The sequence below is a fragment of the Dermacentor silvarum genome, chromosome 1 (assembly GCF_013339745.2).
Source record: "Dermacentor silvarum isolate Dsil-2018 chromosome 1, BIME_Dsil_1.4, whole genome shotgun sequence".
In the NCBI taxonomy this organism is placed as follows: Eukaryota; Metazoa; Arthropoda; class Arachnida; order Ixodida; family Ixodidae; genus Dermacentor; species Dermacentor silvarum.
Genome location: NC_051154.1, coordinates 152223205 through 152245816, shown reverse-complemented (window position 1 = coordinate 152245816; position 22612 = coordinate 152223205). Strand labels below are relative to the sequence as shown.

The 22612-nt window shown below is 44.7% G+C and overlaps 1 protein-coding gene across 1 annotated transcript in view; it reads left to right on the top strand.

Annotated features, from left to right (window-relative positions):
• The first annotated feature begins 846 nt into the window (after nucleotides 1–846).
• Nucleotides 847–22612, top strand: part of LOC125946843 (uncharacterized) — a 42634-nt gene continuing 20868 nt past the window's right edge. The window contains exons 1-2 of the mRNA XM_049670949.1: nucleotides 847–862; nucleotides 2816–2925. Of these exons, the coding sequence (XP_049526906.1) occupies nucleotides 847–862; nucleotides 2816–2925 (126 nt within the window). The remainder of the gene's footprint in view (nucleotides 863–2815; nucleotides 2926–22612) is intronic.

Sequence of the window (22612 nt, the reverse complement as noted above, 5' to 3'; positions counted from 1 at the left end):
CTTACACCTGGTTTGACTAGAGCTGATCATATCCCCTGCCTCGATTTATTAAATTGATTATGTTATTTTTCTTCCCAGAATTTACTTTATTTCCTTTTGTTTGTTATTTCACACTTTGCTTTGCTAATTTATTATCATGCCCAGTTATATCTTATTGCTCGGCATTCATATATTTATTACTTAGTCAGCCTCTTTTCTCTCTACTCCAGCTTTCCAAATATGTATGTTTAGTCTTTAGTTTCATTTGCGTTTGAATTTATTCACAAAGAAACAAAAGTTACAAGATGTGTGTCTACAGACGAGGGTTCCAGAGTAGTAACGAAGAAAGCTGTGTTAGAAATTAAAACCTCGGTTAGAACTTACAACAATATGTAAAATTTGTAAAGGTCAGCAGCACAGCAGCAGAATGAACTAATAAAATAAAGAACACAAAAAAAGCAAATGGTGAAAAAATCAGGACACAAGCTTATACTTCAATCAACACTAAATATAACAAACACTGGGAGTGGCAGAAAACATACTACTTCTGGAAGCAGATAAAGAAGCAAAAAAGAACAAAGAAAAAACAAACAAAAGTACTGTTGGCACAGTGCATAAAATTGCGAAAGAAAAGAGGAAACGCAATGAAACAATAATCACATGTTTACGAAACACGTCTCGATACAACTCAGTTTCTTTTAATCCCTACTTCTTGGAAGAAACAACAGCAGTACCTGTAGTTATACCTGTTCCCCCTCTATCAGAACTAAACCGCCCGCCCCGGCAATTTTTCTTTTGCCGTTTTTTTATTTTAACTGTCCGACTTGCACCGACTGTATGCACCAGCTATTCTCCTCCTCCCACCCCATGCAGGGGGCAGAGAGTGAGCTATGCGTACGCGTACATAAAAACGCCGCTACGGAAAGCAGTTATTACTAGCCTCGCGAATATAAGTTTCACTGTCAAAAAGTTGGCGCCAACTGCATTCCCTGTTCGACGACTGTTAATTTCTTCTAGCCTCCATCTTCCTTTGAACTTTTGCCATTGTTTCATTCCGAAGTAGTCGTTTCATTGCGCCTCAGCAGCGGTTGTGGTACTTTTTATGTGTACATAGATAAGCCATTCTGTTATGTAGCAAAACTACTGCAAATAAAAAAAAAGATTTCCACACGTTGTGCCCTAGGTTTGCGATATTGAGCTGGTGTTATTTGTTGAGAAGCTGTGGAAATAGAGCTGCTGAATGTTGTAGCCAAGTACCTTCGTGAAATCAACAAATATAAAATTGGTAGGAGCCAGAGGAGGTGTGGCGCACTGTAGGCAGCAATCGCGTAATAATAACTAATAAATCGGGTTCGAATTCGCTGTAGTAGCATTGGTTTTACACGCCATAGAAAGGCAGAAAAAATAGCAGGTGAATTTCCGTTCCAACAGGGCACCCCGCAGCAGCCGCTCCTTACTGCAAAGTCCCCATATCCGTGTTGTTGTATAGCCGCATTCTACGCTGATTGGAATTCAAACTTGATTGCATCGGTGAGGATAAGGCTGTCTTTTTTATTTTAACGGAGAAATAAATCAACCTAAACTGCCCCTCATCAAGAGGTACGGCTATAGAGTGTGCGACTGACCAGTTTCTGCGCTATCCTGTTTCCAGATTGTGAAAAAAAAAACTGTGCAACAATATTACAGGCGCTCACCTTGAGCCTCCGATGACTGGGTTACAGATGTCACTGGCAAAGAATGATCTCGATGTATTTAGAGAGAAGTTTAATCTTCTCCTTCTCTACGAAGTTCAAGGACATTGAAGCCGACAATCGTCAAAAGTAGATCTCGCCGACATAGCAGAGTGCATGCAACGACATATCGCAGCAAAAAGAAAACAGGACGGCATGGAACATCTTATATGCTTTTAATACCACATGCCGAGATGATTAAACATCTTTCATACTTCTAGAAAGCATATTTTACGATGTGAATGAAAATAGTGAATGAATCAAAACTTCTTCAAAGGTCCTAAAAGTTCTTCTTGCCTCAAAACCTTTAAGGAGGTCTTCCGCTGCAGTTAAACAGTGGCATTCAGTAGATGAATATTCCCTTTGAAGCTGAATTTCGTGCCATCTCTTGTGTTCTTGGCTGTTTCCGCCGGCCTTTTATGTTTCGATGGTTTCTGTATCCGTCACCACGATATATGCCTCACCTCTAAAGAAAAAAAAGATGAGTCTTGCAAGAATTTGTGAATTATGTGCTAATTGGTAAAGAAGGACGCAGCGCAATTTTGCGCGAATAATATAAATATTTTTATATCGTTGATGGTCCTAAACAGGCAAGACAGCGTTCCTAGAACCGAGTATTTCCAGTAGTTCGGTGACAAATAGCATTTACTTGAGATCATTGCTTCTACTATGTGGAACAGACTTGAACCCTGTAGCTAATTTAGTAGCTTTTGATGGTATCCTTGTTTACTTTGATTTTAATATAATATTGATGTTGTTTCAACAATGTAACTTCAGAGGGAAGTAATGCTAGTAATGCGGCGTATCTATCACAGGCAAATCCGAAGTTTTCACTAGGCTCGTTATACAATACTCAAAATCTTTGAAGATTTTGGAAAAGAAAAATCTTTCAAGATTTTAGAAAAAGGGAAATATATCCTCGTATAGCTCGATTAATTATGTGGCTTGGCCTACTTATTCACTTAGAGTTCATTTAGAACATTAGAGTGCAAAAATACCGCACAAAGAAAGATGTTTTGAACATTGTTTCCCGTGAAACAGTGTAATACGTGCTTGCACGCTAAAAATTTAGTAGTGGGTGCACCCAGCGCGTGCTTCGGTTGCAGGCACGGTGCGTTGGACGCATGTTCGCTGCCTCGAGGAGTACATGAACCGCGTCCACAGCAACAGATGCAATATCTGCAAGAAGCGCATGGCTGCCATCATTCGACAGAAGGTGAGTGATTGAGACCGCAGGGGCTAAGTGTTCGTTCGACGAAAGATTTAAAACCGAGTTACATTGTTGAATGCAACAGTCTTATAAATATAAATTCGAGCTTACCGAATGTATTCCGACCAGAGCATGGCAAGAACCCTGTGCTGGCAAAGACGCATACGATAAAACCTAAGGAACATAATTGAACTGATCAGTCCTAATCACTTATATATGGTCCCCCCATTTACCAACACTCTAAGAACAGAACCTTAAACTGCAATACAGCAGCCATTTCAACATTTATTACGTATATGCTGTCGCAAAAAAGTAAGGTTCACTTGGCCATTGTGAATGATAGGCCCTTACTTCTTTTGCAATAGGGCTTGCATGACATGCAAATAGGTGAAAAAAAAAACTTAAATGTCAGTGTAAGATGAAGCAGTAATGCAGCACCATTGATGTTCTGCATTATTAGTCAAGCATCTCCAGTCATGCAGGCATTCAATATATGTAAATTATGGCGTGCCCATTGGAAGTAGGCCAACTCAGCTTCACTATACGTACACCGAATATTTGCGAAAAGACGAAACTTCCGGCATTTAGCATCTCGCTACGCTCGCCGCTGAAACCGAGGTGGCGACGAGAATTCTGAGCGCGCGGCTTATCGGAGTATCGAGGGCCCTGACAACGGGTGCCCATCTACGCTTTGGGCAAGTGCTGCAAATCGCAGAAACAGCCAAACAGTACGCCCAACCAGCACTTCCCTTTGTAACCCGCTCCCCAAAACCGTTGACGGCGGTGGCGCGACGCCAATTTTTCACTGCTGATGCAATGCACCCCAATGGCCTACATAAGAGAGCATTTTACGGTCATTTCGCAGAATTTATGGTAAGGCGCGTTCAAAAATACGAAATGCTAATACTGTAATACGGCGTCCTCGCCATTCTATTTCGAAGGGCCTGAAGCGGTGACGCTGGGGTTGCGACTGCTGCCGAGCCACTCCGCGGCGCCCCCTTCAAGCTGTTCGCGTGAGCGTAAAAAATAAATAAGATAAAGAGGGAGGGGGTAGGCAATACTTCAGCACGCGGTCTGCTGGCTGCGGCCGGCATTCCAAGCGAGTGCCTTTAGCGGTGGCAGATACAGCCACGTGCACACTCCACGCCAGACACTTACGTACAGATAGATGCTGTTCTGAGAAAGTCTGCAACGCAGTCTCATACATGGTTGCGCATGCGTTCGCCGAGATACGCGGAATTGTTGACATTTTCCTAGTTGCGGAGGGGGAGAGGTTGGCTTATGTGAGAAAATTGCAAAACTTCTACGCAACATCTCGACTCGCACTTTAGAAGACTATTATACGGCGACAAAAGGGTTTCCCCTTTCAAACTTAGAAGTGAGGAAGTAAAGTAACGCAGCAGAATATTCGCGTGAATGATGTCACTTCCAGAGCAGTGGGATGTTCAAAGGATGTTTAGCATGCGACACTTGGGCTTTGTGGTTTCTTTTGAAAAAGTTGAACCTGTATTTATATAAGTAGAAATGAAGGATACAGGAACAAGCAATGTTCTTCTTGATTTCAACGTACGCGTATTTGCATGGTTTGATATGCCTTGATGACTTGCTAAAGAGAAAAAGTCCATATTTCTGAAAGAAAAAAAAAGAATAACGAATTCGAAATGCACTTCGGGCTCACAATTTCGAAGATAAAGTAAAATTTAAGGTTCACGAACAAATGTATAAATCAATTCTGGGGTTTTACGTGCCAAACCCACGATCTGATTATGAGGCACGCTGTAGTAGGAGATTCCAGATTAATTTTCACCACCAGGGAAACTTTAATGTTTCCCCAATGCACAGGATACGGGCCTTCTGCATTTCGCCCCCATCGAAATGCGGCCGCCGCGGCCGCGATTTGATCCCGCGACCTCGTGCTTAGCAGCGCAACACCATAGCCGCTACTATAAACAGGAGCATACTTCACGTCACACTCTGTTCTGCAACGAAGATATGAAAACGAATTCAGCTGGACAATTGGCTCACATCTGAGCGTGTTGTGAGACTAATTGTCCGAGCTCGTTGCATAAGCCTCAGAGCTTCAGGCACGAAGGTGAGAGTGATGCAGTAGGCACGAAGGTGAGAGTGTTGCCGAGAATGGGAGTGTTGCAGTAGGAAAAAAAAATGTGAAAGTGGATTCTTGCGATTCACCAAAATCAACATCAATTAACTAGAGAACGTATTTTTAAACTTGTGAGAAGGATTCGGCACACACATCACTCAGTACGCCATTTACGTTTTGAGTGCACTGCAAATGAAAATTGGCGAAGTAACTTTTTTTGACTGAGTGAGAGCTTCTTGGGCGAGTTAGCGCCAGCCATTTGAGGTGCTGTGGCGCAAGGTAAAAAAAAAAAACGTATGGAAGAAAGAAGCAGGCAGAAAGAGCACCAACTTACACAAACTCGCAGCAAAATTTATTTCAGGAGATAACACCCGTCAGTATACGTACGAGCTCAGAGATGCACATAACATCACCGCAAGCGCGGCGCGCGCAGGCAAACTATCAAAGCGCAGTATTTAAAAAAAACCATATTCACTTTTGTGAAAAGTGGTATGAGCAACACTTACGCAAAAACCACGTTTTTTTTTTCTTTATGTAACAGGCTTCCAGCAACTCTCGGGCCAATACATCCCGGCTTCTTCCTAGAAAGCGCGTAACCCCAAACTGCGGTTCGCAGCCACACAAGGCACAGTGGATGGGCAGGTGTGATCCCGCTCCATTCCTCATTGATAAAATACGTATGTTCCATTATGCGGTCGTTAACACAGCGCCCGGTTGGGCCAATGTGCACTGCTCAGGAATGGAACAGCGATACTCGAAGAGCGTGGCTGCTGCAACTTCTTGCGCCACCTCTGGGCGCTGCGGACGCCGAGCTGACGCATTTTTTGTGTCACATAAAATCGAGAATCTTTGAGATGCATTGTGACTGCATTAGGCCTCTCAGTGATCAGCCAGCGCTGACCGGTAGCACCTCTAAACTGAGCGCTCTATACACTTCACCGCAGCTCACATGAGCCTCGTAGATAACGCCCACGATGCAATGCCGAAGTGGCCTCACGATTCTTTTCGCACGGAAGCTTATCATTTCGAGAATAAATGCGGTCACAAAGCCTCGGCAGCTTATTCGGTTTAAAAAAAGAAAAAAAAAACCCACACAGATATATCGTGCTTGTTTGCAACCTTTTTCAGGTTGTGGGCAGTCTTCTGCCATGTACAGGCAGGGACAAAATAATACGGTATCAGCCAGTGCGGGGCAAACCTCATTCTTGCACTCTTTAACGAAGCAAGTGCCTTCTGTTGAGACATGGCATTACGCATGCCTGACCTTTAATGCCCGTGTACCTGCCCCTATGCCCATTTCTTCCCAGCGTGCTGTCGAATCGCAATGCTTGCAGAAGATTACGCTAGGAGGAGCACTGTCCATTTCGGCCGGTGGGGTGTGCAGTGCATTGTCACAGGTCATAACGGCCAAAAATAGACACCACTCTCCTAGCGTAATCTTCTGCAATAATCGGGATTCCCATATCACGCTGGCAGGAAGAGTGGGTGTTGTGGCAGGCACACAAGCATTGAAGGGTGCTCACGCACAATGCCATTCTCGACAGAAGACGCTAGCTTCGTTAAAGAATCAATATTATTCTGTCCCCGCCTGTACAGCACTACCTCTGGTTTCCCTTTCAATGCGGAGCATTTCTTTGCCTAGTTGGAGCCGAGGTCAAATTCGAGGCCGCCCAAGTTCACAGAATTGGTTGCTAATGCGTGCGCAGGCCCCAAGCGCTAACTCGCTGGCCTCTGTTGGCTCGGCGCCTACCTGCTCCACGCGCATCTACATTCTCCCGCCATAGTACGCCGCTACTGGCTTGACGCCACAAATAGACGTGGCTTAGTAGCGCTAGATGGTGCGCTAGGTGGTGTTGGCCAGATACAGCAATTGGCCTTCGAAAGTCAAGCGTAAGAGGAGCGTGAGAATGCAAAATGCTTTGCAGAGACTATAGCGATATGCGATAAGTACCGAAGCGTTGAGGCAGGAGGCGAAGCGGCGCGGCGCACGAGATATGCGCGGCCGTGGAGCATGAACAAGATGTGGCGCGCGGCCGAAGAACAGCGGCACGCTAAGCGAACGGCCGCTGAACAGGCCCCGCCGAGACCAAGCGGGGCCGATTGGAGGCCCTGCACTTGCGGGGCGCAGACACGTAGTTTCAAAAGTTCCCATCGATTCCGATGGTACGTCGTCAGGCTGTCGCGGCCCGCGCATGTGGCGGTCCTCGAACGAGCGGGTCCCCAACAGGGCGTGAGTTAGTCCGGGCTTCGCGCCACGTGCAGGGAATATGTTTCTCATTGACTTAATCACAAAGCATGGTTTCCGCCGTAATTTTCAGCCTTCTTAGCAAGCATTCAGACACACTAATTAAAACCGAAGGAGGGAAACCGGCTGCAATCAGTCGTGAGATGTGTAAATGAAAACTATCATCCTCTTTCTGTTCCCACGGCCTCAGTAGACTAGACTGAAGACACAGCGTCACTATGGTTCTTTGCATTGAGCATCGTCGAAAGGAAGCAAATCCTTACGGGCACAGGAGCTATATACCCAGCACGTAAGTGGAACATTTAGTGTCAAGTTTATATCTAAAAACTGCAAATTATTAGCTCATAGGTGAATGTTAGACCTTTTTCATGCTGTCCGAACAAGTATAAAACCAAATCCACATCGTCAAAGTAAGTCTCGGGATTAGAACGGTTTAAAAGCCGAGGAAAAATGTCAACGTATCCGAAGACTCTCAGGAGCTTCGTCCAAGTCAAGTGCAATAGCAAGAATTTCTTCAATACATGAACGAAACATGTTGGATAAAAACAGGAGTGACTAATGACCTGGTGCCGATCCCCTTTCGCTGGACAAATACCTAGTTCCTAAAAGAAAAGCTTATTACTGCTTAGGTAAAATTTAAGCAAGGACATAAAATTGTCAATGAACAGGCCACCCGAGGAACTTATAAAATCGGTGTCACCATTATTTTCAATAGAATCTCTGACGCAGGGCAAAAGATCATCTTCTAACTCGCTGTTGTATATGTCTGGTGGCAAAATTTAGCGTAGAAGAATGTCTGTAAATATCTCCGTCAAGAACCGGTGGGCGAATGGTTTCGACGACAGCTGACCAGCAGAATAAGACATTTTGTTAGAGCTCAATTTCGGCATCTTTTCATAACAATTGAATCGTTTTGTCACTCGTTAGTCCATCGAGAGGCTACGCACAGTGATTTATGCTACTCATTCCTGCCATTCCTACAATATTGAAATATAAGTGGCATCGCACGCTACTAATGGTGAAGCAGAAAGTTTGCTGGATATGCTGGCTACAGCGTTCTCTGCGTTTTGTGTAATTTTTGCATTTCCTGCCGTTAAAATCAAGATACCTTTAGCGAAGCCGCCATTGTATGGTACTGGAAAAATGTTTTGCACAATAGTTTCGGAATTCGCTGTTTTATTTTGGCCCGCCGTGGTGGCGTAGTCGCTTTGGCGTTTCGCTGCTACGCACGAAGGCGCGGGAACAAATCGCTGCCGCCGCGGCCGTATTTTGATGGGGACGAAATTCAAGAACGCCCGTGCATTGGGTGGACGTTATATAACCCCAGGTGACCAAATTAATCCGGCGTCCCCCTCTACGGTGTGCCTCATAACCATATCGTTGTTTAGGCGCGTAAAGCCCGAATATTTAGCTGAATTTCGTTTTGTACTGTGCTTCGGGATGTTCAGAAATGTCAGCCATGTGAATACGACCCGTAATATTGACACGCGTAGATTGTTAATCTTTTTCGCGTAACTGCTTTCTATCGGCTACCACAGTTGTAATGTTATCACTCAGCGCAAGGCCCACCTACATATATCAGAACTTCCTCGGATGTGGTTGCCGATTCTGTATAGCGAGATGATTTTGTGCGAGCGCGAAACGAATAGTGGTGTACTTTATCGAACGAGCACCAGTGATGGCACTGGAATGCGCGATGAGTCATGTACAGCGACGCACTTGACCCGTGAATTAAAAAAAAACAGTTTTTGTTGCAGTTAATAATTGGTGCGCCAAAGTTCACGGAGATTCAGAAGCAGCCATAGTTGCCTAATCTGCGAGACTGCATATTCAGCACTTTATTTTCACGTTCATTCTTGTGACTGTACACTCCTTTGTTTTACGAGATCCATGTCTAATAAATTGAATAGGAAATTATTATGATCATTAGAAATTTTTTATTTGGGGGGGGGGGGGGTTGGGGCAGTTAACTCTCGCTTATAGCAGGCTCTTCGGCGAAGCACTTTGTTTTTCTCCAACGTTTCCGGAGAAGTGCTGACAGTGTATCACTGTAGGGAAATTCATCCCCTCGGCACGTGCTGCGCAAATCCAGGTCAAGCTTGAAAGATGGCAATACAGGGAACCCAGGAAGGCTTTTTCTAAATAATAAAGAGAACGACGAGACAGAACATTATCTTTACTAGGGGAGGCAAGCGTTCTTCGCGGCTTAGAATCCAGGACAGGTCATGATCGTATGACGAGCCTGTGCCGCAAGATTTCAATATATAAAAACATGGTAGATATTAGTGGGCTTTAGTCATGCGGCGTTTCGGGTAATACGGTAATCCTCTACCTTTGTACCTGCAGCGTTTATTCGGGCGGAAAGATATACCGTTCGGTCTGGCGCTTTTCCGTGTGGTAATTATGGCATCGAATGATGAAACTCGATTAAATTCACGTGACGATCAAAGTTCGTCTGTGCGCGTGTGTGCGTGTTTGTGCGTGTGCGCGTGCTTGCGTCTCTGAAGTTTGATACTGTAGCGAAAGTTTACAGCTACAGTAACCGGGACAGCACAGCCTCTGTCCCGTTGCATGTGCGACGTCCACGTTTGCCAGCGCCAGAAAACTGCTTTGCCAGCACTCGTGCGTGAGGTTCTTGGTAAGAATAGCTTCCAATACAGACACATTCGCGGTTCTTGGAACAAATAAATTTATATCGGCACTTTGTATAAGTATATTGCACTGCTGAGCAGGCTCTGTGAATATATCACCCCAGTCGTTAGGGCTGCGTAGGAAATGAAACGTCACTCCAAAGGACAATATAGGCCAACCATGCTTCACCTCTCGTCCGAAGTGATGCACCAAGCTCAAGCTTGTGAATGGTTGCGCTACTGTCCCCGAGCGCGTCCCCACCCAGTATCTGCAAACCATGCGCACTTTGTCATTTTCAGATGTCGGGCACTATTGCCTCATGATGACCGATCGGAGGAGTCAGCGCGAATATGCGTCGCGTCCCTACCATTTTCTTTCACCCGCATGCTAGACTTTGTCTTCTGGCTTTGCTATCATGGTGGAAAGCTTTAGCACGTGTAGGTGCCTATAGATGATGTAAGTGTGTTTGTCATGTTAGTATACAATAATGTTACCTTTGATTTAAAGAAAAAGATATGAAGTGCCATTGGCAACCAGGGACATTAACGACGTAGGAAGAGGGAGAAATATCCAGATTCATCAAAAGCGCGCACACAGATGGTCATATACATAACATAAACACATGCTCGTGCCCGTATGCAGTGAAACTGTCTTCACACTCTCCGTGGTTCGAAGCTTTGGACAATTTAACAGCAGCTGCATTGCTTCACCGTTGCAATTTGCAATGAAATAAACTAAGATGCCTTCCTAGTCTATATTTTTTATTTTTTATTCTATTTATTACGTACTGCAGTCCGAAGACCAAGCAGGAGCGGCAAAAAAGGGAACACAGTGAAAGAAATGAACAAGTTGTACAACAGTTTATAATAAACATTGCTATACTTGAAGACAAGCATAAACTAACAAAGATGATTAAATATACATGTGTAGAAAATTTTGCATAAATATGTATTAACAGTTTTATGTACACAAGGGTAGAGCAAACACATCAAAATTTATACACAATCAGTTTAAACACAATCAACAGTTTTATGCACAAAAGGGTAAAGCAAATACAACTTAGATAATGCGTTGACATAATGTAGTATGGCAATAGCAACAATGTAGTTTAGACGAAAAGATGCATGTGTTTTTCGAGGTCAGGAGCGCCGCGTTCTGGAAAAACATTTGAAGGCAGTGCCTTCCATTCGTAATGGTTCGCGGAAAAAACGAGTGTTTGAAAAGGTTAGTATGTGCAAAGTTACGGTGTCAGATCGTGATTGTGACAATGTCTGGTTTGCCGGGAAGAAGAGGGGGAAATGAATTGACCGGGATCGATACTAAACTGCCGATTTCGAAGCAGAACAAGAAAATTGAGCTTCGCAATAGCTATGCGTTGTTTCAAGAGTGGAATGTTGTTAGTAGCCATCAGTGATGAAGGTGAATCAAGATTGTGGTAGGCGTTATAGACGAATCTTACTGCTCTCTTTTGGACCATTTCTAGTTTATTAACATCCTTTTTAAAATATGGTTCCCAAGCCACGCATGCGTACTCTAGACGGGGTCGAATGAAAGTATTATATGCGAGAAGTTTGATCTGGGATCGCGCGTTTTTAGTTTATGTCTAAGAAATTTTAGTTTTCTTGAAGCGGAGGAACAAACGTCGTCAATATGGCTACCCCATGATAGGCGATTTGTAATCTTGACCACCAAGTATTTAAAATTACTGACTTCGATCAGGGGGTCATTATTTAAGGTGTACCTAGAAGAAAAAAGGCTAATTTTATTCGAGATTCGCATAAAGACTGATTTGTTAATGTTTAACTCTATCGACCATGTGTTGCACCAATCGGAAAGAGAATTCAGGTTGTTCTGCGTGCACTTTTGGGCCTTTTCACTTTTAATTGACTTATAAAGAATGCCGTCGTGTGCAAAAGGTTTTAAGTTTATGGAGGAAGTGTCAACTGATGAAACGATGTCATTGATGAAGATAAGAAACAAGGCAGGGCCAAGGACACTACCCTGGGGAACTCCCGAGGTTAGAGGCAGAACCTCAGAGCTGCAGCTCTCGACCTGGACAAACTGTTTCCGGTTGGAGAGGTAAGAACGAATCCATATAATTAATTTAATCGGTAGGCCAATGTTAGAAAGTTTCTTCTTGTTCTTTCTCGGGTTTTACATGCCAAGACCATGTCTGATTATGAGGCACGCCGTAGCGGAGGGCTCCGGATTCATTTGGCCACCTGGGGTTCTTTAACGTGCACTACAATGCAAGCACACGGGCGTTTTTGCATTTCGCCTCCATCGAATGCGGCCGCCGCAGCCGGGATTCGATCCCGCGACCTCGTGCTCAGCAGCGCAACGCCTTAGCTAACTGAGCCACCACGGCGGGTGTTCCATGAGTAGTTTACCGTGACAGACACAGTCGAAGGCTTTTCTAAAATCTAATAAGATAGCGTCTATTTGGTCGCCCTTATGAAGTGCTATTGAGAAGTCATGAATAGTGGTGACAGGTTGGGTGGTAGTCGAGTATATCGGTATAGTCGGTATATCTGCTATAACATTAAGTTACGTGTTCACCTCCACAGCTAAAGCTGGATAAAATATGTCAATTTATAAATATTGAAAAAAGACGACATATCTCATTATTTCAAACAGATTAGGGTATTTGATTGATCAAATGGAAGGAGGATGAGATGAATATGCAAGTACAGAGCAATCTGCATCATTTTGAAGCATGGACATGGCTAGGAGGCGCATCGATTAGTTGCTAATATGGAGAAGAAAAAATATTGGGGGTTTAACGTCCCGAATCGGCAAAGGGGGTCGTATGCTGAACGGCTTTGAATGAATTTTTACCACATGGTTAACATGCGCCTAAATTATACGTATGTGAGTGCTTTTATATTTTCCACCATCGAAATTCCGCCGCGGCTGCCGGGAATCACGCCCGTGACTGCTTGTTCAGCAGCAGAACGCCATAGTAATTGAGTAACCGCGATGAGTCTACCTTAACAAAATGACAGTGCAGGAGCAGAACTTGACATTGTGCACTATTAAAACAATATTATTCGTGCGCGTACAGCATGAATAAATAAGAATTGTTTCAGTAGTGTTAGGAATACGAGGCAGCGCTTGTCATTTCTGTGTAGGGACACTACAAAAAAAATTAGTTCAGTTGTATTAGTAACTTATCTTACTACAACACTAGAAAAGCCCCTCTTACCATAAGAGTAGGCCTAACAAGTAAAAAATAGACGCAAATTAAAGACAGGTGGCGACGCCATCTTGAAGTTTGCGCACTAACGCGCCATGACGTCATGGATTTCGACGTTGTCTGACAGGGCCTTGTTAACTTTTTATCGTAAAGATGGACTACATTGCATCTTAAGAAGCCAAAGACTGAACTCAGCAAGTTTCGAGAAATTTTGCTGGGCCACACAGGAGGCTCAGGTGGAGGAAGCACTTCGAAATCCTTCACGTCACAATGACGTAGTGGCAGTGGAGTTTCGGTGCGAAATTCAAGAAATAGAAGTTTGGCCTTTATTTTCTCTTCTATACGTATTCAGCCTCTTACCCCGAAATTAAGGAAAGTACAGTTTTGTAAATAATATTTCATTAGTCAAAACTCATTTAGTTCCCTTTACTCATTAATGTCCCTTTAAGCTGTATTAACCTGACGGGATGGATAGCTAATAAGTCCGCGGAAGACCATGACGTGGCCGAGCTGGAACGAATCACGTCACTAGCATCTCGTCCGCGGCATCCTTGTGGGCAGCGTGATTCAGTTGCACTGAGTCCCGTCATGCTCATCCGCACGGATTGAATCCAGCTTATAGGGACATATTCCACGCGGCAAACGCCAGACTCAGATTGATCAGCCCATGCTGAATGTCGTTTAGCAAATAGAAACAAAAGAAAACCATTGACGCATTTCTACAAAAAATTTATTTCATTTCGCTGCTGCTCACCAGAGGAATTAAAAGTTTGGTGACAAAATATCATTTATAGAAACTTCAGTGGTGACAATAAGCGATAAATAAATACACTTGCAACCAATGATATGGTACAGTCTCACAAACTTACAATTTGAAAGTTGCTTAGCAATCTGTTTGAAATATATCGAGCTTCTGTTCTAACAGAAACTATACTGAAGTACACAACTAACCCCACTGTGCTGCGATCTGTACGAAGGAACTGGATACACGGCGTGCAATTGTTAGACCAGAATGGTTACTATACATAGGCCAGAACTGCTTTTTCAGCGTGATAGCATCGCACGATTGCTGCAAAAGTGTCGAGGTGGTGCCGCATGCGGTTTCTGAATGGTGCGAGCAAGCGCATCGAATTTGTTACCGAAGGATTTGTTACGTGTTTGACGTGTCTTAACCATGGCAAGAGGTGCGTCCCGTATATACAGGACCTTCAAAGTTAAACTATCAGTAATTTTAATAAAATGCGACGCTAGCTACGCAAATGCTGCTTGCACAGGTGGTTTGTGCGCTTTGGCAGACGCGATTTTCGCGAACGACTCACTAAATACACAAAGAACGACTAGTTTACTTCACTTTCTCAATTTCGGAATTACTGCATGTTTATATTACATAAGACAATCGCACTTGAAGGAAACTACATTTTGTGTGATACTTCTAGAGAGCTCTGTTCCGAGATATTCAACATTACGTTTTGTAAGATATTTACTTATGTTCGCCGCCACGAATAATGTGTTTAGCAAATTCAATTATCTCCACTGCACCCCCCCCCCCCCCCCAAAAAAAAAAAAATTGCATCGTCGTTGTTAGAACCCGCGGTATAACATCATAACACAGTGCACCATTTATGATCTGTTTCAAAAGGCATACGCGAAATTCTGCCTTTTTTGACGTTGAAAAAATTACGAGCGGTTCCTTATGCTACAACTAAGACAACTTGGACGCGAAAGCCCGAGCGCCGCTAACTCAATGACACAACCACCACTTTTTTTTTGCTGAGTCATCATTACTCTGAAACCACAATTTACAGACATTTTAGCAAGTCATCATGTTTTTTTGGGGGGGAGTCACCTTCCTATGATTCACCAAACTCGAACCGTGACTCGGCATTTTTGCTGAGTCATTCTCACTTGGACCCTCAAATCTCACATATATGTTTTTGCAAGTCACTCCCCCACTCCATAACCACTCGTTCACTCTTAATTCACACGTGACTCACTCTTTATTCACCCTGCTTGGTTCACCTTCATTCACTCTATCCCCCCCCCCCATCTCGGTTTTACTTCCATTACATTGGTTTGCTCAATTGCTCCAAATTTCAAATTTTCATCGCTCTTGATTCACCATAACACCACTTGATTCACCTTTATTCATTTTTAATTCACTGTTATTTACTCTTCATTATCTTAGCTCACTCTATCTCATCATTACCTTTCGTTTGACTCCTATCCCCCTACTAAACCCCTTTAATTTACCATCAATTCACTCTTAATTCACCATCAGTTCAGTCTAAATTCACCTCATTTACCTTTCTATATACCCATTATCACTTCAGTTCACTTGCTTAATCATTCTTCTACACTTAATCGCGGTTTTGTGCGCATTATCGCCTCTTATTGTAAGAGGACCACTTCGTGTCGACGACGCGGTTTTGAAACGACCTTGAAACGAAGACCTCATCATGAGACATATGAGGCTTTCACCTTAATAATATGGTGCACTGTCCCATGAATACACCTGCCATGAAAACTGCGCCTAAAGAAGCAGTAACGAGTTATAGGTTGCCATGTCCTCAGCAGAAGCTTTCTCCAAAGCAAAACGACAATATGGTTAGGAATTTCTTAGTCGTTGATATGCGCAGTATCTGCCGTGGTGCTTCATTGGTTATGGCGCTCTGCTCCTGAACGCGAGGTCTGGCATTCAATTGCCAGCCGCGGCGGCAGTATTTCCACGGAGGCGCAATGCAAAAACTCTTGTTTACCTAAATTTAGGTGCACGTCAAAGAACACCACGTTGACAAAATTAACCGGAAGCCCGCCACTATGTCTTCTCTCATGGCTACAGTGTCGCCAAGGGTAGCGATGTGAGCTTGTTGGTGTATTTTGACGGAAGGAAGTTAAACGCAAAGATACACGAAGACAAAAGAAGGCAGAGTGTACATGCATGGGCTACGATCAACAATGACCTTTAGTTTGTTCACCGGGCCGAGCTAAAGTCCCTTCCGCACACCACTACGCAGATTGCGTGACCCACCTTACATAAAAGAAGCATAGAATGAAACCAGACAGAGCAACCAAAGGAACTCAGAAGAGACGAGAACCGTCACGACATGCGAAGAAAATGCAATTTTTTTGCAAAAGTTGTGGGGAAGCTTTACTGATGCAAGCGTCAGCGAAATCATCAATTTGCTTCACTTCAGTAATTAGGCGAGTGATTTCACACTTTCTGGCAGCCTAGCACAAGCTCAACCTCCCCATTTTGTTCCCTTAGTCGTTAATTTATATTACGACCTAGCTGTTTGACGATTGTAATATCGGCCGCAAGACAAAAACAGAATGGGCTAGATTACACACGTTCTTCACTGAACGAATATTTTCCTGTGCTTTCTCTGCTTTCTATTGTAGAATCTGTTTTTTGTTTTGCAGAAGTTACCCAGTTTACTGAGTGCTGAGAGAGAGAAGTGACTTTATTTGCACCCGTCAAATAGATGACGGGGTAGAGGCTTCGGCCTAAACCCACACTCATCCTCCCTAACCGTCGGCCGGGATTCGATCCTTGGGACGCGGGGGCGGTCAGGGTGAGACCGATGACTTGTCGTTGAGCATTTTCTTCTTCGTTGAGTAGCAAGGACTCCCAGGATTCTCTACATCTATTTCAAAAGCTAGGACAGGTCCATACCATGTGGACTAAGTCCGCTGTACCATCATAATGCCTGCACCGAGGGCTATACACCGAGGGATGCCATTTGCTCAACCGTTGTGGGTTCGGAAATACCCCCGTTTGCAGCTTCCTCCACATAACTTCCTCGCTTTTAGTAAGGTTCTTATCCGCTCTTGGGTAAGTCTTACGCCCCAGCTTATAATGGTTGAGAATTTCCTAAAAAGTGTTCAGTTCGTCACCGGTCTGTAGGGGTTCTTCGCTTGGGGAGTTGTCGAGACAGCGCTGGGATCCTGGAAAGTGAGACCTCTGGCCAGCGCGTGTGCCTTCTCGTTCCCTCGCAAACCCTGATGAGCCGGTGTCCAGATTAGCGAGACCTAGAGCACTGCACGGGCTCGGGCTTACCCGAAAGCCCGGGCCGGGCCGGGTAGAGCAGTTTTTTCACGGGCTCGGGCCAGGCTCGGGCACGGCATGTGCTTTTTTAACCCGGGCCCGGGCCGGGCTCGGGCTTTCTGGTGGTGTGCATGTAACGTGCCGCTAGTTATCCTCGCCCGTCTCAACTCTGAAAAATATGTATTTTTCGGTCTCGGGCCGAGTTCGGGCCGATTTCGAGTCGGGCTCGGGCCGGGCTCGGGCCTAAGGTAAAGGGGTGGTGGGCCGGGCGGGGCGGGTAACGTAGATTATTTCCGGGCCCGGACCGAACCGGGGTCTCACCATAAAAGTTTTGATCGGGCTCGGGAGGGCAGCCCAACGTAAAAACGGGCCCGGGCCGGGCCCGGGCTGAAAAAATCGGCCCGTGCAGGGCTCTAGCGAGACTTGCTCCGCCGGGGGCTGGCCGACGGCTAATATGTGTACAGCTACGGCTGAGATCCTGCTGGCATCAAAATTTCTGGTTGCAGATTTCTAATCACTAACAATAACTCTCACATTCTTTTGAGTCAGAACCAGCGCAATGGCGACGTCTTCCGCCTCCGTTGCTCCTAAATGTCTCACACTGCAGCACGAGGCAGGGCCTCCGTTATTGCGTGTAATTACGGCTGCGTATACCTTGCCTTGCTTGTATTCGGCCGCGTCCGTGTATATCACATCCTGCCTGCCTTCCAGCCTTTTCTGCAGCGCCTCAGATCTGTCCCTTCGCCTGCCCTCGTGATGCACCGGGTGCATATTCTTGGGCAACGGGAGTATTCTCAGCCTGTCCCTGACTCGCGGTGGGACTTTGCCTGTCTTCTTGGAACATGCCTGGGGCTCGAACCCCAGCCGCTCCAGGATCTTTCTACCAGCCTGACTGCGCAGCAGTCTCTGATATTGCGATACTGTCGCCGCTTCAATGAGCTCGTCTAAGGTGTTGGACACCCCTAAATTCCTCGTACGTTCCTATATCCCGCGACTGTGACACCTGGTGGATGTGGGGAATCACCGCTACATTCTTCTTTTCAAAAGTGGGGCGCTGTTAAACACACCATGTATAACATGTATCGCCGGAGTAACCCATTGGAATCAGAACTCATCACGTGAGTTCCATAGTTCCAAGCCCAATAAATGTGGACAGGGCTTCATGAGCGCGTTGTCAAAGCTCAGCTTTTGTTTATGCGCCCCTCTCAACTAGCTTTGAATAGCCGGAATTAAAGTAGAGAAGTGCTTTCTTCGCCCTGGGTTCATAAAAGCAACACGTAATGTGTTCCCTGAACAAAAATTTCACATTAAGAAATCTAATGATAATACATACTGGCATCCCAACTGTAACTAAAAGCGAACAAAGACAATTCCGTATAATCGATACAGCATACAACATCATCACACCTCACATTGGGAACATGGTACAGTTCATGAATTAAAACAATAAGGTTGTCTACATAGCTGACAATTTTTATACAGTTATCTTGTTTCTCTAAGCAGTGGTACTATCGTCGGTCAATCTTAGCCAAAAAGCAGTCGCTTAAAATCGGGACCAGGCAGCAGCCGTTGTACACACCTTTGTTTGCAAAAGAAGGAATGTTCTTTCTTTAAATAAACGCCGAGAATAAGTAAAAATTAAGCCATTCTAGAAGAACATTCAGCAGAGACACCCGCTTCACTGAAAAACTTAAACCAGGCCCAAATACATCTATACAGCGGCTTGCTTTTTAAATGCGCAAGCATTTCTGTGCCGACCGATCGAGGAAACCTTCCGTGAGTCCATCCGTCACGTAAGACGATCGCTTTCAAAATAGGGCCCGCAGCAGCGAGCGAATTGGCCTTCGTGCTGCCTCTCGCTTCAACGCAAACTAAGTGGCATCCCCATCGCAGATCGCTTTCCAGATAGGGCCCACGCGTCTCGCTTCAACGGGAACTAAGCGGCGAGAACACAGCGCACACAAAGCTATCAGCACTCGCCGCACTTTGTCCCCATCTCAGGTCGCTTTCAAGACAGGGCCTGCGCAGCCGCGCCATACGCAGCCGCCGCCGGAGTATGGTTGATCACGGTTGGCAATGGTTCAACGCGGATGGATACGGCTTATAATGATCGGAACGTCATCAGCGCACCTGGCGCCGTCACTTGCCGTAGTTTGCTTGCGTCATCAATTCTCCTTGCGCCGCTCTACGCAGCAGCTCCTGTCGCCACAGCGCGGTCGTTTATACTCGTCGGATCAACTTTCATAACATCGATAATGACACCGAGCTGCGTGGAGATGAGCAAGTGGCACAATGCTTACATATACTTAGACAACTCCCAGAAGAGTTCTGTGTGAATTTTTTATTGCTGCCTTGAGTCGGTGGGCAATGATGTGGGCAAGTCAGTAATTGAGTACGTAGTGTTGATTCTTTTAAACGCCAAACCTTCACGCGGATGCGCCTTCGCTTCGTATTCTTTTTCTCGTTTTGCGCGACAACATTGAAACGCCGAAGAAATAACTGGGTAAAATGTAGCTAATTGGAAATTGTTGAATATGGTGATTTTGAATGTGTTGCATAATTTAACGGTTAAGGAAACATAGTGGAAAGGTTAAGAAAACGCCACCCAAGGGGTTTCTTGCTAAATGCTGCTAGAGATGTGGGCTTTTCCGATTAAACAGTTATAGAGGGCAGAAACAAGCGAAAATTCCTTTGTATAATGATAGTAGCTGAGCAAACTAACCATTTATAGGTTACGCTTGCATCAGTAAACCTTCCATAACTTGGACCGACAAAGACTCGCATATACTGCGTATGGCATGACGGTATTGAGTTCCTTTGGGTGTTCTGTGTAGTTTCTTTAATGTTTCTTTTTTCTTTTTTTGTATGGAAAGGTAGCTCACGCAACCTGTGGCCTGGTGTGCTGAGGCCACTTTAGTTCGGCTCGTTTGAGAAAATTAAGATCAGTATTGATAGGGGCGGCTGTGTATACACTGTGCCTTCTTTTGTCTTCGTCTTTTTTTGCGCTTAACTCCCTGTACTCAGTGCTGCTTTGGGACGCTAAACTCCATGAACTAATTAAAGAGTTACTTTAAAAACTTCCCTTTGTTTCTGAACACCGAGCGTGAGTACAAGTTCTTTCTAAGCGTGGTAAACAGGTGTTTTTTATGCACACTATATCGACCTGAAGATGCAAGCAGCAGCCAGTCCTCTCCCAATGTATTGATTTGAAGTGGGTCTGGGAGCTTTTCAGTTAAAAATAAATTCACGACGAAGAAAGCAGAGATTGGAAAAAGGGTTATCGCGGCGATAAGACGAAGGCACTTCTGCGTCATAGGCACATAAAGAGAAGAAGGTATTCGTTGTCCAGACGTCAAAACCACTGTCGCATCAAAGCGCATGACGACCATCAACACTTGGCCTCGAGTACGTCATTGCCCTGACCACATTCCTAAGATGGCGGCTTCTGTCAATGACCAATGGCCGATGCGCGTCCAGAATGCTTCCATCAACAACCGTACTGGGTCGTATGAGGACAAGCACGCAGCCCGCATTCTATATTGTTCTAGTATGTTTGTTTCTGGCAAAGCAGTCCTGTCGCAATCCATACTCTTCGGTGATGCAGTTTCCTTCCTTTAATATTTATTATACATGTTTTCAAAATTATCTGCATGCGTTTTTGTCTTGCAGGTGAGTTCCAACAGCTGTATTCATTAAATGTAGTTTTCATTGTACACTGCAACTGTTAGTGTACAGTTCTAAGATATCAGCATAATTGATGATATCTTCGAACAAATGAAGCCGAAATGTTATAACTCTATTTATTGCATAGGTCAATGCCTCCCTGAGAGGTGCTCACTGTGTGTTTTATTCATAGATCACTGATACATCTCTAACCGTTGTGTCGAAAGCGTTATTCAGGTCAAGTGATTTGTCTTCCGTCAATCTTACGAGCTTTTCTTTGTCTTTTGAAATGCGAGATATCTCCTAAACAAGGCAATCGTGTTTCTCTTCTATGAAATATCCGCATGGTGTCATGGAAAAACAACACAAAAAACGTAGTATCGTTGACCGGAATAAGGGCGGTAAGAAATTATGCGGACAGGACAGAAGCTCACTTATAGCTGAAGTTTAATAAATAGTTTCCAAGGAAGCAGAGGGGGCGCGCATGCGCATCAGAATGTAGATACAAGGATGATACATATTCACCTGCAGAAGTCCCCCACTCCCCTACCCCCCCCCCCCCAAAAAAAAAAAAACACCGCCTACAGCGATAATTTCTTTATCCATTAGCGCTACTGACGGGACACTAACACACGTGGCTGATTGTGCGCATATCTGGCCAGCCTCAATAATTTCCGTCACCAGTCTGTCATTAGACTTGCTCACAATCGTGCATTGTTAAAGAGCAGGGTGCATCCGCAATATTTGATGTGCGCAGTTAGGTGCATACCACCCGCTACAGCCTCCAAAGAGGATGATCGCTCCCTGAGTCGGTCTTTTATACATCGGTCCGTTTGGACAATGTAAATTTTACGGCAACTTAGCGGAATCAACGCAAGGAGGAGGAGGAGAGAAAGAGAGAAGGCAGGGATGTTAACACAACACACAAAACAGAAAAAATATTGTTTGCTGATGTGGAGACATGTAGTGGGATTATAGGCACCAGCAATAAAGCAAAGGGCCTGTATATGAGATATTACTACATTTCGCCTTTCTGACTTTGAGACTTATAAGCAAATGCCACGAAACACTTAGAATCTTCAGCAGAGTAAAGGAGTCTATACATTTTTCTGGAAGCAACGTTATCAAACATAATATCCTTATAAAACTGTCAGGATATACATAATACAGCAGTTTCGTATGGTTGCAATACCAGTTGTTGCATAAAATTCAGATAATCGTTGCCTCTATGACCATGTGCTCAGTGCCACGCTTCACTCTTTCGACGTTTTTTTTCTCAGATTGCATTCGAGCAGGTGTTTCTGATGATAGATTTTGTTAGAGATGGTTGCAAAAAAAAAAAGAAATGTGAGGACACCTAAGCACTTCTTGTGAGTTGTGAATGCGAAAACATTAAGGTCCAATTGAACGCCTCTGAGCGGTCCTTCGAGTTATGAACTCCTCGTGGGAAAGCGAGTGTGTTGAGACGCTTGGCAAACGCCTCCTAGATAGCACAAGGCTAGTGCTTTTCGGTACGTGACGGCATGCTACCTTGCCCCACTACCATAGAATCTAATGGGGACGGTCCTTAGTAAGCCGCGGTTATTTTGACGTCACCGCTTTCGTCACGCCGGGCTTGGCAATAGAAATTTCTGTCCAAGTAGCATTATAGTCAAAAAGCAGAGTGCACAGGCCTGACATCTAGGAGGTACTGGTTCAGCCCAGTGGGTAAGGCACTTGGCTTCTGAGCATGTGGTCGAAGGTTCGAAATTCGCGGCCGACAACGTTTAGCTTTCGAATTTATTGTATTTTTTATACATTAATTTCTTTGTA